The sequence below is a fragment of the Stegostoma tigrinum genome, chromosome 2 (assembly GCF_030684315.1).
Source record: "Stegostoma tigrinum isolate sSteTig4 chromosome 2, sSteTig4.hap1, whole genome shotgun sequence".
Classification (NCBI taxonomy): Eukaryota; Metazoa; Chordata; class Chondrichthyes; order Orectolobiformes; family Stegostomatidae; genus Stegostoma; species Stegostoma tigrinum.
The window spans coordinates 14,260,073-14,272,764 of record NC_081355.1 but is presented as its reverse complement, the minus strand read 5'-3'; the positions used below and the strand labels follow the sequence as shown (position 1 = coordinate 14,272,764).

At 41.3% G+C, this 12,692-nt stretch overlaps 1 protein-coding gene across 9 annotated transcripts in view; it reads right to left on the bottom strand.

The window, feature by feature from the left end:
• Nucleotides 1-12,692, bottom strand: part of LOC125460867 (myosin light chain kinase 2, skeletal/cardiac muscle-like) — a 257,810-nt gene that overhangs the window by 98,237 nt on the left and 146,881 nt on the right. For all 9 annotated transcript variants that reach the window (XR_007249350.2, XR_007249351.2, XM_059652549.1 and 6 more), the window contains 3 exons: nucleotides 11,517-11,622; nucleotides 5,720-5,813; nucleotides 5,522-5,631 (listed from right to left, as the gene is read on the bottom strand). Coding sequence is in view for 7 of the 9 variants with exons in the window: in XM_059652549.1 (XP_059508532.1) it covers nucleotides 5,522-5,631; nucleotides 5,720-5,813; nucleotides 11,517-11,622 (310 nt within the window). In the remaining 2 variants the exon portion in view is untranslated. The remainder of the gene's footprint in view (nucleotides 1-5,521; nucleotides 5,632-5,719; nucleotides 5,814-11,516; nucleotides 11,623-12,692) is intronic.

The following is a 12,692-nucleotide window of genomic DNA, read 5'->3' as shown; positions in this document are numbered from 1 at the left end:
AAAGTTGCACCTGAGAAGCTTTTGATCAGCATTTTCATACATACTAAGTGAAAATGTTCAAAGAAAATTAAAAGAAAAACAACTCAAGTTTAATGTCATAATGTTTATTTTTTTCTCTTTGGTTTCTCACAGCGATTTCTTCAAAATCAATACTTGGTTCCTCGAGACTCCAGAACTTTTCTGGAGGTTTGGCAACTCTGATGACAAATGCTTTTACTATCCTGATTATTAATAGATTAACAACTAATTTTATACTTAATACATCTGTCATTGTTCGCTGAAAATAACCTCATCATTAAATGAAATATCCTTCAGTGTAACAACATTCGAGACAAAGATTACTGTATTAATCAAGCAATTTTTCATTAAAATTCATAACCGTCATTCCTTTATAATTAAATATCTTGCTGGCAACAAGCTTTCCTGTCTGGTTGTCTTGTGCTGAAAGTAACTGCACCTCCCACAATAACACTCAACACTGGAGCACCACCCTCCCATCACCCCCAAGAATGTGTCCTTAGTCCCCTGGTGTACTCCCTGTACACCCCCGACTGTGTTGCCAAATTCCAAATGAATGCCATTGGCAGGCTTGCTTACAACACCACCACAGTAGGTCAGATATCTAACAACGACGAGTCAAAATACAGAAGGGAGATAGAGGGCTTGGTGACGTGGTGCAATAAGAACAAATTCTCTCTCAACGCTGGCAAAATTAAAGAACTGATCACTAACATCAGAAAGAAAGGAAGAGAACATGTCTCCATCTATATCAGTGAAGCTGAAGTTGAGAGGGTGGACAGTGTCAAGTTCTTTGTGACGATAGCCAACAATCTGTCCTGGGCTTCCCACATAGATGCGACAGTCAAGAAGGCACAACAATGCCTCTTCTTTCCCAGGCAGCTCAGGAAATTTGGCAGGTCCATTAGGACCCTCACCAACTTCAACCAATACACCATTGAAAGTATACCATCTGGGTGCATAATAGCCTGGTTTGGCAATTGCTCTGCCCAGGGCTGTAAGAAACTGCAGGAGGCGGTGTGTACAGCTCAGATCATCATGGAAGCCAACCTTCCATCCATGGACTCCATTTACATGGCTTGCTGCCATGGAAAGACCGCCATGCCTAGCCTCAAATAATGCTGATTTTGCTAACATTAATCTCACCCAGCATACACCCTATGCAATGTATGCCTTTGTCTGAGTCATTTTACAATCTCCGATCTCAGCATCCTTGCTTGCTATGATCTGCCTCGACTGCTAGTAAACAAAGCTTTTCACTGTACTTCGGTACACATGACAATAAATCAGTCAGGCATAACCTCCCAGTATTTAAACACCATCTCTCTAGCAATGGATGGCAATATTCCATTTGCCTTCTTAATTACCTGCTGCACCTACAAACCAACATTTTCTGATTTATGCACAAGAATACCCAGATCCTTCTGCACAGCAACATGCTACAATTTTTCACCCCTAAAGTAATAGTCCATTTCATTATTCCTTCTGAAATGGATGACCACATACTTACCAATATTGCACTCCATCCACCAGACCCTTGCACACTCACGTAACTTATCCATATCCCTCTGCAGACTTTCCATATCCCCTGCACATTTTGCTCTACCACTCATCTTACTGTCATCTGCGAACTTTGAAACACTACACTTGGTCACCAACTGTAAATTGTAAACAATTACAGTCTCAACACTGAGCCATGAGGCACACCACTAGCCACTGACTGTCAAGCAAAAAAACACCCATTTATTCCCAATCTTTGCATTCCAATTAATTAACCGATATTCTATCCATGCTAATGCATGACCTGTAATGCCACGCACCTTCATCTAATACAGCAGCCTTTCAAGCAGCACCTTGTCAAGTGCCTTCTAGATCCTGAGATACACCACACGTACTGGTTCCCCATTGTCTACCACACTAGTAATGTCCTCGAAGAATCCCAGTAAAATATTTCAACATGACCAGCCTTTTAAAAACCCATGCTGCCTCTGCCTGATGGGGCAATTTTTATCCAAATGTCTTGATATTTCTTCCTAAATTATAGATTCAAGCATTTCCCCCACTATTGAAGTTAAGCTAACAGGACTATAGCTACCTGCGTTTTATCTACCTCCATTTCTGAACATTTGTTGTTTGCCAGTCTGCTGGAACCGCCCCAGAGTCCAGCAAATGACCACAAATGCACTTGCTATTTCCCCTGCAATCTTTTTTAGTATACTGGGATGCATCTCATCAGGGCCTGGAGACTTGTCTACCTTTAGCCTCATTAGCTTTCCCAACATTACCAGTTTAGTGATGATGATCATTTCCAGGTCCTCACCTGCCATAGTTTCCTTGTCATCAATTACTGGCATGTTATTTGTGCCTTCCACTGTGAACACTGACACAAAATACCTAAAAAAACACCTCAATCATTTTCTCATCTCCCAGTATTAAATTCCCCGTCTCATCCTCTAAAGGACCAATACTTACCTTAGCCAGTCTTTTTCATTTTATATACTTGTAGGAATGTTTGCTGTCTGTTTTTAATATCCTGAGCAAGTTTAATCTCTTTATCTATCTTACTTTTCTTTATAGCTTTTTTCACGGCTTTCTGTTGGCCTGTAAAGATTTCCATAATTCTTGTTTCCCACCAATCTTTGCCACTTTGTTTGGATTAGCTTTCAATTTGATACCCTCTTTTATTTCTTTAGTTATCAATGGCTGATTATCCCTTTTCCTACAGCCCTTCCTTTTCACTATTATATACTTTTGCTGAGCACTATGCAAAATCACTTTGATAGTCTTCCATTGTTCCTCAATTGTCCCACCACATAGTCTTTATTCCCGGTCTTCCTTGTCCCATTGTAGTCTCCTATGTCTAAGCACAAAATAATTGTATTGGATTTTACCTTCTCACCTTCCATTTGTACTTCAAATTCAACCACACAGTCATCACTCCTTCCAAGAGTAATTATTCCAATCTAATTACTCAGGACCACATTTAGGATAGCCTGCTCCTCGTAGGTTCCATTACTACTATATCAGATTGTACCCTACTTCAGATCAGGTTTATCTTAGAACCTTGTGGGAAGCTTTGAGGGAAGTGATGGTTGTCCTCAGCTGAGATATTTATGTCATCAATAGCCATGGGCGAGGTGCCAGAGCCTAGAGGTGGACTAACATGCGGCCATTACTTAAGAAAGGTGATATGGAAAAGTCAGGGATCTATAGATCCGTGAGCCTAACATCAATGGTGGGCAAGTTGTTCAAGGGGATTCTGAGAGGCAGGATTTACGTGTACTTAGACAGGCAAGGACTGATTAGGGATAGTCAACTTGGGTTTGCGCTTGGGAAATCATGTCTCACTAAGCTGATTGAGGTTTGTGAAGAAGTGAGACAGAGGATTGATGAAGAATGTTATCTATATGGATTTCAGTAAGACGTTCGACAAGATTCCACATGGTAGACTGGTTAATAAAGTTAGATTACATGGAACAGAAGGAAAGCTAACCATTTGGGTACAAAATTGGCTCGAAGGTAAAACACTGAAGGTGGTGGTGGAGGGTTGCTTTTCAGACTGGAGGCCTATGGCCAGTGGTGTTCCGCAGGGTTTGTTTCTGGATCCACTGCTTTTTGTCATTTATATAAATGATTTGGGTGTGAATATAGGAGGTATGGTTACTAAGTTTGCAGATAATACCAAAATTGGTGGTGTAGTGCGCAGCAAAGAAGGCTACCTCAGAGTACAACAGGACCTTGATCAAATGGGCCAATGGGCTGAGGAGTGGCAGGTCCAGTTTAATCTAGATAAATGTGAGGTGCTACACTTTGGTAGGGCAAATCAGAGCAGCGATTATACACTTAATGGTAAGGTCCTGGGGAGTGCTGCTGAACAAACGGACCTTGGAGTGCAGTTTCTTAGTTCCCTGAAAGTGGAGTTGCAGGTGGACAGGGTTGTGAAGAAGGTGTTTGGTATGCCTGAGTTTATTGGTCAGTGCATTGAATATAGGAGCTGGGAGGTCATCTAATGGCTGTATAGAACATCGGTTAGGCCATTCTTGGAATACTACTTTCAACTCAGGACTCTGCAGAAGATACAGAAAAGACTTACAAGGATGTCGCCAGGACTGGAGGGTTTGAGTTATAGGGGGAGGCTGAATAGACTGGGGCTATTTTCCCTGGATCATTGAAGGCTGAGGAGTGACCTTATAGAGGTTTTTTAAATCATGAGGGGCATGGAGAGGGTGAATAGACAAGGTCTTTTCTCCAGGGTAGGGGAGTCCAAAATTAGATGGCATAGGTTTAAGGTGGAAGGGGGAAGATTTAAAATGGGACCTGAAGGGCAGCTTTTTCACACAGAGGGTGGAGTGTGTATGGATTGAGCTGCCAGAGGAAGTGGTGGAGGCTGGTAATAATTACAACATTTAAAAGGCATCTCGATGGGTATATGAATAGGAAGCGTTTAGAGGGATACGGTCCAAATGCTGGCAAGTGGGACCAGATTAAGAAAAGCATAAAACAAACCATTGTTTCACTCATGAAAAAACTGCTGAACTTTCATATTGTCCAGTCAATCAGTCACCTTTCAGCAGATACCACTAAAGTAGATTGTCTAGGCCCAATTATACCTGGAAATCTAATGCATCCAAACTGGCTTCTGGATTTCCCAAAAAGATCATTTAAAAAGAAATTAACTAGCTGTGATTCGGGAATGTTCATGAACAATTACACATAAATACAGGCCATCCTTTCTTCCAAGAATGATCAGTTTATACAGTGACCATCTACATATTCCATAATTCAAAGAGAGGTTTTTGTGGCTTGATTATTTTGTAGGCTTGTTCTAAATTCTTAACTGAAACTCTGTCGCATTACCTACTGAGACATTTTACGAGTTTAAATGTGTTTTATATTTTAAAAAATAATTAAATAAGTCATGTTAGAATTGACATATCTAGTTAGACATAGTCTAGGAGGGTTAAATGCATGAACCTTTGACTCCCACTCTAGTCCAGCATGTCCAACACGTAAAACAATTTTCCAATGTCAAATGAGAAATCAACAAACTCTTCACTACTTGGCTGGATAATTCCCAAGCTTTGTCAAACTGCAATTTATCCCATCTCCCACTTCTGAAATGAAAGAAAATTCACAAATACACACATTCCACTCAATCTCTCCGTGATTGTTCTCTCCGTAGCTCACAGTAGTATCCCACAAATCAGTCTTCACTACCTAGTAACTCTGAAACAATCCTGGATGGTTGGCAACCCCAAGGAGGATACAGTTAATACTAAATTATTTTTCATCAACTCGGTTAGGTGTATTATGAAAAACCTCTCGGACAGGTGTAACATGAAAGTGGGCTTTCTGGCACAGAGGTTGGGACATTACCATTGTGCCACAAAGGCCCCTCACAGTCAATGCTATGGTCATGTAATTGGGCATCCTTGACTATAACTTTGTGAATAAAACTGCCACTGCAATAGATGTTTTATTGATATAAATTTGCAGTACTCACTATTCCATGATCAGAGTGATATCATTCTTTGATTCAAAAGCATCGTACAGCTGGATGAGGTTTGTGTGATTCAGTTGATTCATGACTTGGATTTCATTCCTTACCTCCTCCTGTTAATTAATAACAATGTGTATGATGACAAAAAATAAATCAAATTATTTCTGTGGTGCACAGCTAACATTAAACATTTGACCATACCTTCTCCTTTGCTGCTTTGGTTTTGATAATTTTGGCTGCCAAGGTAAGACCGGTAGACTTTTCTACACATTTGTGCACTTGTCCAAACCGTCCTCTGTAATAAACAGTTAAAGACAGAAATACAATTGAAAAACAATGATTGTTTAACCAACAGCCACATTATTATCGAGTTTTGAGAAGATCTGTAGCTCAGGTTGAGGTTCTGGATGTGAGTTTGCTCGCTGAGCGGGAAGGTTAGTTCCCAGATGTTTTGTCACCATTCAAGGTAACATCATCAGTGAGCCTCCGACGAAGCGCTGGTGTTATGTCCCACTTTCTGTTTATTAATAGAATTAATATTAATAAATAGAAAGCAGGACATAACACCAGCGCTTCGTCGGAGACTCACTGATGATGTTACCTAGAATGGTGACGAAACGTCTGAAAACTAACCTTCCAGCTCAGCGAGCAAACTCACATCCAGAGCCACATTATTATTTAAATAACATTTCCACAATAGGAACATTCATGTTGCTGAAAAGAGATTTATCACCAAATAGTTTCATCTGCACTCATTAGGACAAACACAAGAATGCCAAAATTCAGTCAGGACATCACCTATGATTGGAGGAGCTAGTGCAGATATGATGGACTGAAATCCCTCCTTCTGCACTATAACAATGCTGTGATTCTGGGATACAGAAGAAAAGGTAGCTGATCTTCTGAAAAAGTAATAGTTCTGAAATGGTTAATGCTGAAAATGATGTTAAGATCCACCAATCTAACGATGTCATGGACTTGGATGAAGATAGGTAGAACATCTTGATCTTGTAGGGTGAAGATCCACAGGTCTCACAATAGTCCTAGTGACAATGTCTAATGTACTAATATAACTTGCATTCAATTGATTTCATGCAATAAATTACAGCTCGTTTAAGAAAAAAAGTATCTTCTCGTTAAGGCTCACTAGTAGTCTTCCTCTACCAATGTAAATGAAGTATTCCCTGTCAAAGAAAGGTATTAGCTGCAGCAAACTATCAAAGCCACAAGCTGGTAGTGATTAACATTACAGCACAGTATCCATCCATTAGGAAGTTGAACAATATGATTGCAAGAACTATGGCTCAGTGTGAATTCATCTGGGTTTATGTGATATATCACATAAAACATTCGTAACAGCTCTGATTTATAAATGAAATTAAAACTACAACTGAACCTTTTTATTGTCCTTCTATATTCATGTCAAATTATTTCTTTGGGATTTTTTTTGAGGTTTGTCTTTTGATCTGTGGGAGTTACTGCTTCATTCTCTCTAGCAATTTTATTAGAAGCGGCAGTCACTAACAGTAAGAATGACTCCTGCATTTGTGTCGGGACTTTGTTTTAGGGGTTTCTTCTTTAGAAAGGTAAGATAGCAAACTTAGTAAAGATTTTATCCGAATGCATATTAAATCTTAATACCTGGAATCAAGAAATAAGACTTTGTTGTTAATTTATTATAAATAAATTCCAACAAGGCTAAGGCGCACACATTTACCCTTTTGCCCAATCTTGTCTTCCACCAGCTCAACAGCTGTTGGAATTCATTGTTGTTACCCCCACTTTCAACATGATCAGCATTCACTTAAGATTAATCTTAGTGTTAATACAATCTTGTGCAACTTAAAATTATTGGAATGAAAAGGATGCTTTTTTTAAAAAGGGACATGATGAAGAATCCTTGCTTTTGTAAGCATTCTTTGCACTGCAGAAGCCAGCACTTTGTAAGAGTGTAACACTCAGGGCATTCTCAGTTCCAAGGGGTTGTTGCATTAAGCATTCTAAAATATTAGTTACATGTGAATCTGTCTTGAAAAATGATCAGGTCTTGTTTTTAAACTGGTCACCCCAGAACCATTCAAGGGTTTCTGAAAATGAATTTTAAGATGATAGGTAGCGAGACTGGAAGTCAGTGTGTATGTGAGAGAGGGAGGGAAAAGAAAGCAGACTTCTTATTAGGCAGTGATGTTTTTAGCTGCACTGCCAGAAAGGCAACTGTACCACATGGATTCCGTGAGAGAGACTCAGTGAGAAGTCCTAAGAGCAGTTGGATAATTCTGAGCTGTCAGAACTCATACAGAAGTTCTCAGAGTTAGTAGATAGTTAAGTATTAGAAATGGAGAGCTAGAAATTCTGAAAATTCTGGAGACTCAGAAAAATACAATATGCCATTAAAAGCTGACAGTGAGGTTTGAAAAGTCCACTTGTATTATTTGCTTGATGCAACTGAACAAGATTGGAGCTTAGGGAACAATTTTAGGGTAATTCTAGCTTGATGAAGCTGATTGTCGGCAAAAAGCTTCAGTTCATCTGTTTCTAAATATTTCAGTGCAGAAGAGCCCAGGAAAGGAAGGTGGGTGCGTAACCTCCTGATTCCCCAAAGACTGTTCTCCAACTTGAGGGCGTAAGACAGGAGTCTGTTGGAATACTTTCCATTTGGTCAGATGAGTGTAGTGCGAACAATGCTCAAAAGCTTGACACCATCCAAGACAAAACAGTCCAACTGGCTGATACCACATTCACAAACACTCAGTCTTTTCATCTCTCATACTCAGTAACAGTAGTGTGTACCAGCTACAAGATACATTGCAAAAATTTGCCAAGGCTCCTTAAGCCCATGACCGTTTCCATTGAGTAGGAGATGGGAAGCACATAGATGGGAATACCACCGCAAGTTCCCCTCCACACCACTGACCATCCTGACTTTGAAATATGCCATTATTCCTTTACTGTTGATGGATCAAAATTCTGGAACTTCCTCCCTAATGGCATTGTGGGTCTGCCTACAACAAATGGAGTACAGCAATTCAAGAAGGCAGCTTAACACCACCTTTTCAAGGGTAACCAGGGATGGGCAATAAATGCTGGTCCAACCGTTGGCACCCACATTCCATGAAGGAATTTTAAAAAAAGTCTTTGAAGCAGTCCACGATGAAGTGAGGTTAAATTGGCAGAAGTGAAGTTGCAATTCCTTGTGAGTTTCATTGAGATTTGGGGACATGCCAATGTCGGTAACATCTGGGACAAATTCCTATGAAATCTGTGGGATTTATCTTGATCACATTTGCTATTTGAAATACACTGCAGGGTGTTTGATCATAATCTATTGCCCATTTATAGCACAAAGTTAATTCTGAGTATTAGAATGCTTCTTTTTTTTTAAGAATGTATGTCGCATATGCATTGTACATTGTACTGGCATTCTAATGTTCTTTCGTAAAGTTTGTTATTGTTTGTTCAAATCTCATGATTTATTCCCTTCGTAAGTCCTCTGGATCTCATGTCTGATTTTAGAAAATAATTCTTGGTCCTTAGCCAGAGTGTAACACAAACTTGGCAGTCTGGTCTGGGGCTGTAAGGCGCATGTAAGAAATAGATCCGTTGTTGACATAAAACAGGTTTTGGATGAAGTTAAGTAAGTGTCATGTCATTACAGCCAAGTCCCACATATTCAGCGCATAATCTTCTAGCTCACCCATGCTTACGGATCAAAAGGAGGCAAACCAAATAAATGGAGAGGTATTAGGTGGAATGATATCAGGGTGTTCATCAACTCCCTAAGTCCCCTGCCTTCCCACTGTAACTGGCAGAAACCTGGGCCAGCACAATGCCCCCCAATCCCTTACTTCATTCAAGTAGGTTTAATGACAGTGCCTCGGACATTGGCTCCTTCATGCTACAGGACCAGCCTGAATCAGAGATTCCTACCCTCCTGCTCTTACTACCCCTCCAATCAAAGATTCCAACTCTTGTTGAGCAGCAAGGGTAGGAGAGAGGGAATCTGCAATTGGAGGGGCAGGAGAGGAGAGAGACAAAGCCATTGATTAGAGCAACACTTTCTCCCAAAATGTGTGCTGCCCACATAAGGGGATGATTTTCTACAATTATATGCGCCAATGATTCAATTCTCCCAGGCATTTTTGGGATTTCAATGGCATATTTCTTTGCCGTCCAATACATTTTGCTCATTTACCTATAGGGTCGGATTTTATTAATTTAGTTAATCAATCATATACATGATGATCACATAAATCTTTATAAACCAACTATACTCACATTAACAGCAAAGATTTTACCCATTCACAAGGCAACCTCTCCCGATAAGCACAGAACTCATTTTAATTGTGAAGGTGGCATCTTTGGTCAGCGTATTTCCAAGCTGTACAGATGATGTGATATAAACACATCATCAGCTGCTCAGTTTAGGAAGCAGACAGGCGGTTAACCAGGAAAGGCTGTGGTTGTAGATTCCAACTCTGACTTTTGTTGTGAGTCCCTGACAAGTAGGAACTGCTGGAACATGCCAGGGAAGAATCAGACCAGCATCGGGGAGGAAGGATGGAGTTGTTGAAATAATTGTTTTGGAGAATGGCTGCTTTGGGGGGTTGTGGATGAGCTAGAAGAAGGTTTTCTTGACACTCCTATCCCTCCTGGTGCACAAGCAATGCTGGGAAGATATCCACCGACTGGATGCAGCTGCTCTCTCCAGCTGCCAGATTTCCTGAGCCCTGGGTAATCCGGCCAGTCAGTAATTAGTTCAACTCATTTTGATATCACAGTGATAGACCCAACCCTCCAGAACAAGTTACTCAGGAAGCTCTGAAACACTTTTCCATCCCCACCCTTGTCTGCTTTCCGGAAAGACCACTCTCTCCATGACTCCCTTGTTCACTCCACACTGCCCTCCAACCCCACCACACCCAGCACCTTCCCCTGCAACCGCAGGAAATGCTACACTTGCCCCCGCACCTCTTCCCTCACCCACATCCCAGGCCCCAAGATGACTTTCCATATTAAGCAGAGGTTTACCTGCACATCTGCCAATGTGGTATACTGTATCCATTGTACCCGGTGTGGCTTCCTCTACATTGGGGAAACCAAACGGAGACTTGGGGACTGCTTTGCAGAACACCTCCGCTCGGTTCGCAATAAGCAACTGCACCTCCCAGTCGCGAACTATTTCCACTCCCCCTCCCATTCTTTAGATGACATGTCCATCATGGGCCTCCTGCAGTGCCACAATGATGCCACCCAAAGGTTGCAGGAACAGCAACTCATATTTCACCTGGGAACCCTGCAGCCCAATGGTATCAATGTGGACTTCACCAGCTTCTAAATCTCCCCCTCCCCCACCACATCCCAAAACCAGCCCAGTTTGTCCCCTCCCCCCACTGCACCACACAACCAGCCCAGCTCTTCCCCTCCACCCACTGCATCCCAAAACCAGTCCAGCCTGTCTCTGCCTCCCTAACCTGTTCTTCCTCTCACCCATCCCTTCCTCCCAACCCAAGCCGCACCCCCATCTACCTACCTACTAACCTCATCTCACCTCCTTGACCTGTCCATCTTCCCGGGACTGACCTATCCCCTCCCTACCTCGACACCTATACTCTCTTCTCCACCCATCTTCTTTTCTCTCCATCTTCGGTCCGCCTCCCCCTCTCTCCCTATTTATTCCAGAACCCTCACCCCATCCCCCTCTCTGATGAAGGGTCTAGGCCCGAAACGTCAGCTTTTGTGCTCCTGAGATGCTGCTGGGCCTGCTGTGTTCATCCAGCCTCACATTTTATTATCTTGGATTCTCCAGCAACTGCAGTTCCCATTATCACTAGCTCTGAAACATTCCTTGGTTCAACCAGAAGTAGGGAGGTTGGTATTTTTTTTTTTTACAAATTTGCCCATATATCTGTGATCTTTGACTGCTCAGCTCGGAGAAGAATGAGTTAAAGTGTATCTTTGACAATGAATCATTTTCAGAAGGACATCAAACAGAACTGACCCTCCAAGGACTTCAGATTTGTAGATTGTATAGTAATTGCTGATTTGTTCCATGTTGGCCAAGACAATCCGATGTTCAAATGGGGCAGGCGGAGCAGGGCCATCATCTAGATCAGGAAAGACAATAGTATGTAACAGCATAAATATAATTAAATATTTTGGGACTTGTGCATCTATTGAAAGGAAAAACTAAAATCATAGGACACCAGAAGATTGACACTTATTGTTCATTAATGGAGTACCAGTCGATGATCTAAAGCAAAGATCTATGCAGGTGAAAAATTTCAAATCAGACAATACAAATTAGATAAACCATAGCCCTGGCAAATGACAATAGTACTACCCACAACCCAACCACTTCAAAAAGCATGTACTACAGGATAATGAATGCTATTTTCTGCATCCACAGCCACATCAAACATCAACCCTGGTTTTAAGCAGGAGTGGAGATTAAGTGGACAAAGGACATGATGTATGCCAAAACCCTTGATATCAGCAACACTGGTGTCTTTGACTAGTCTTATGGAAATCATCAGCTGGTAAGTAGTTGACCAGGGAATTCAGATTGGCAAGTGGCTGCCAATCAGCACAAAATGTACCATCACCTTCAACAAGATAAATTTCGGGAAAAGGTTTGAAGCGTGTGTGGGAGGAAGGAGGAGGGAGATTGTTCACTGATGCAAGGGCCTAAACTTTCTTGGTCAGCTCTGCAGGAACAGCGCTCCTGTTCCTCCTCGTTCCATTCAGGAAATGGAAGAAGCAAAAGCATACCTGCTTGTGCCATCTGTGTCTCTGGATCCTCTTCATAATATCTTCAATTGGCTGGGGTAAATTGGCACGATAAATTCCCCAGTCATGTCTCAAGTTAAAACTGCAGCAGAGCCCACTCATTATGTCATTCCATTGTTTAATAAGGAAGATAGAAACGCAGAAATTACAGGGCTAACACTTTCAAGTCAGTCTTTGGCAAACTACTAGAATGTGATTCTTACATGGCTGCACATTTTTAACCTGAATGTTCAATTTGTTTGATAATGTTGTGATGCAAGTCACATCACAATTTAGCCTCTCGGTTGCAAAGTTGTTACTTGAACAAAATATCATCATTATTGTTGTTATGGTCAATCTGTCATTAGGAAGTGAATGACTCTGAATTTGAATAAAATTAAGCCACTCA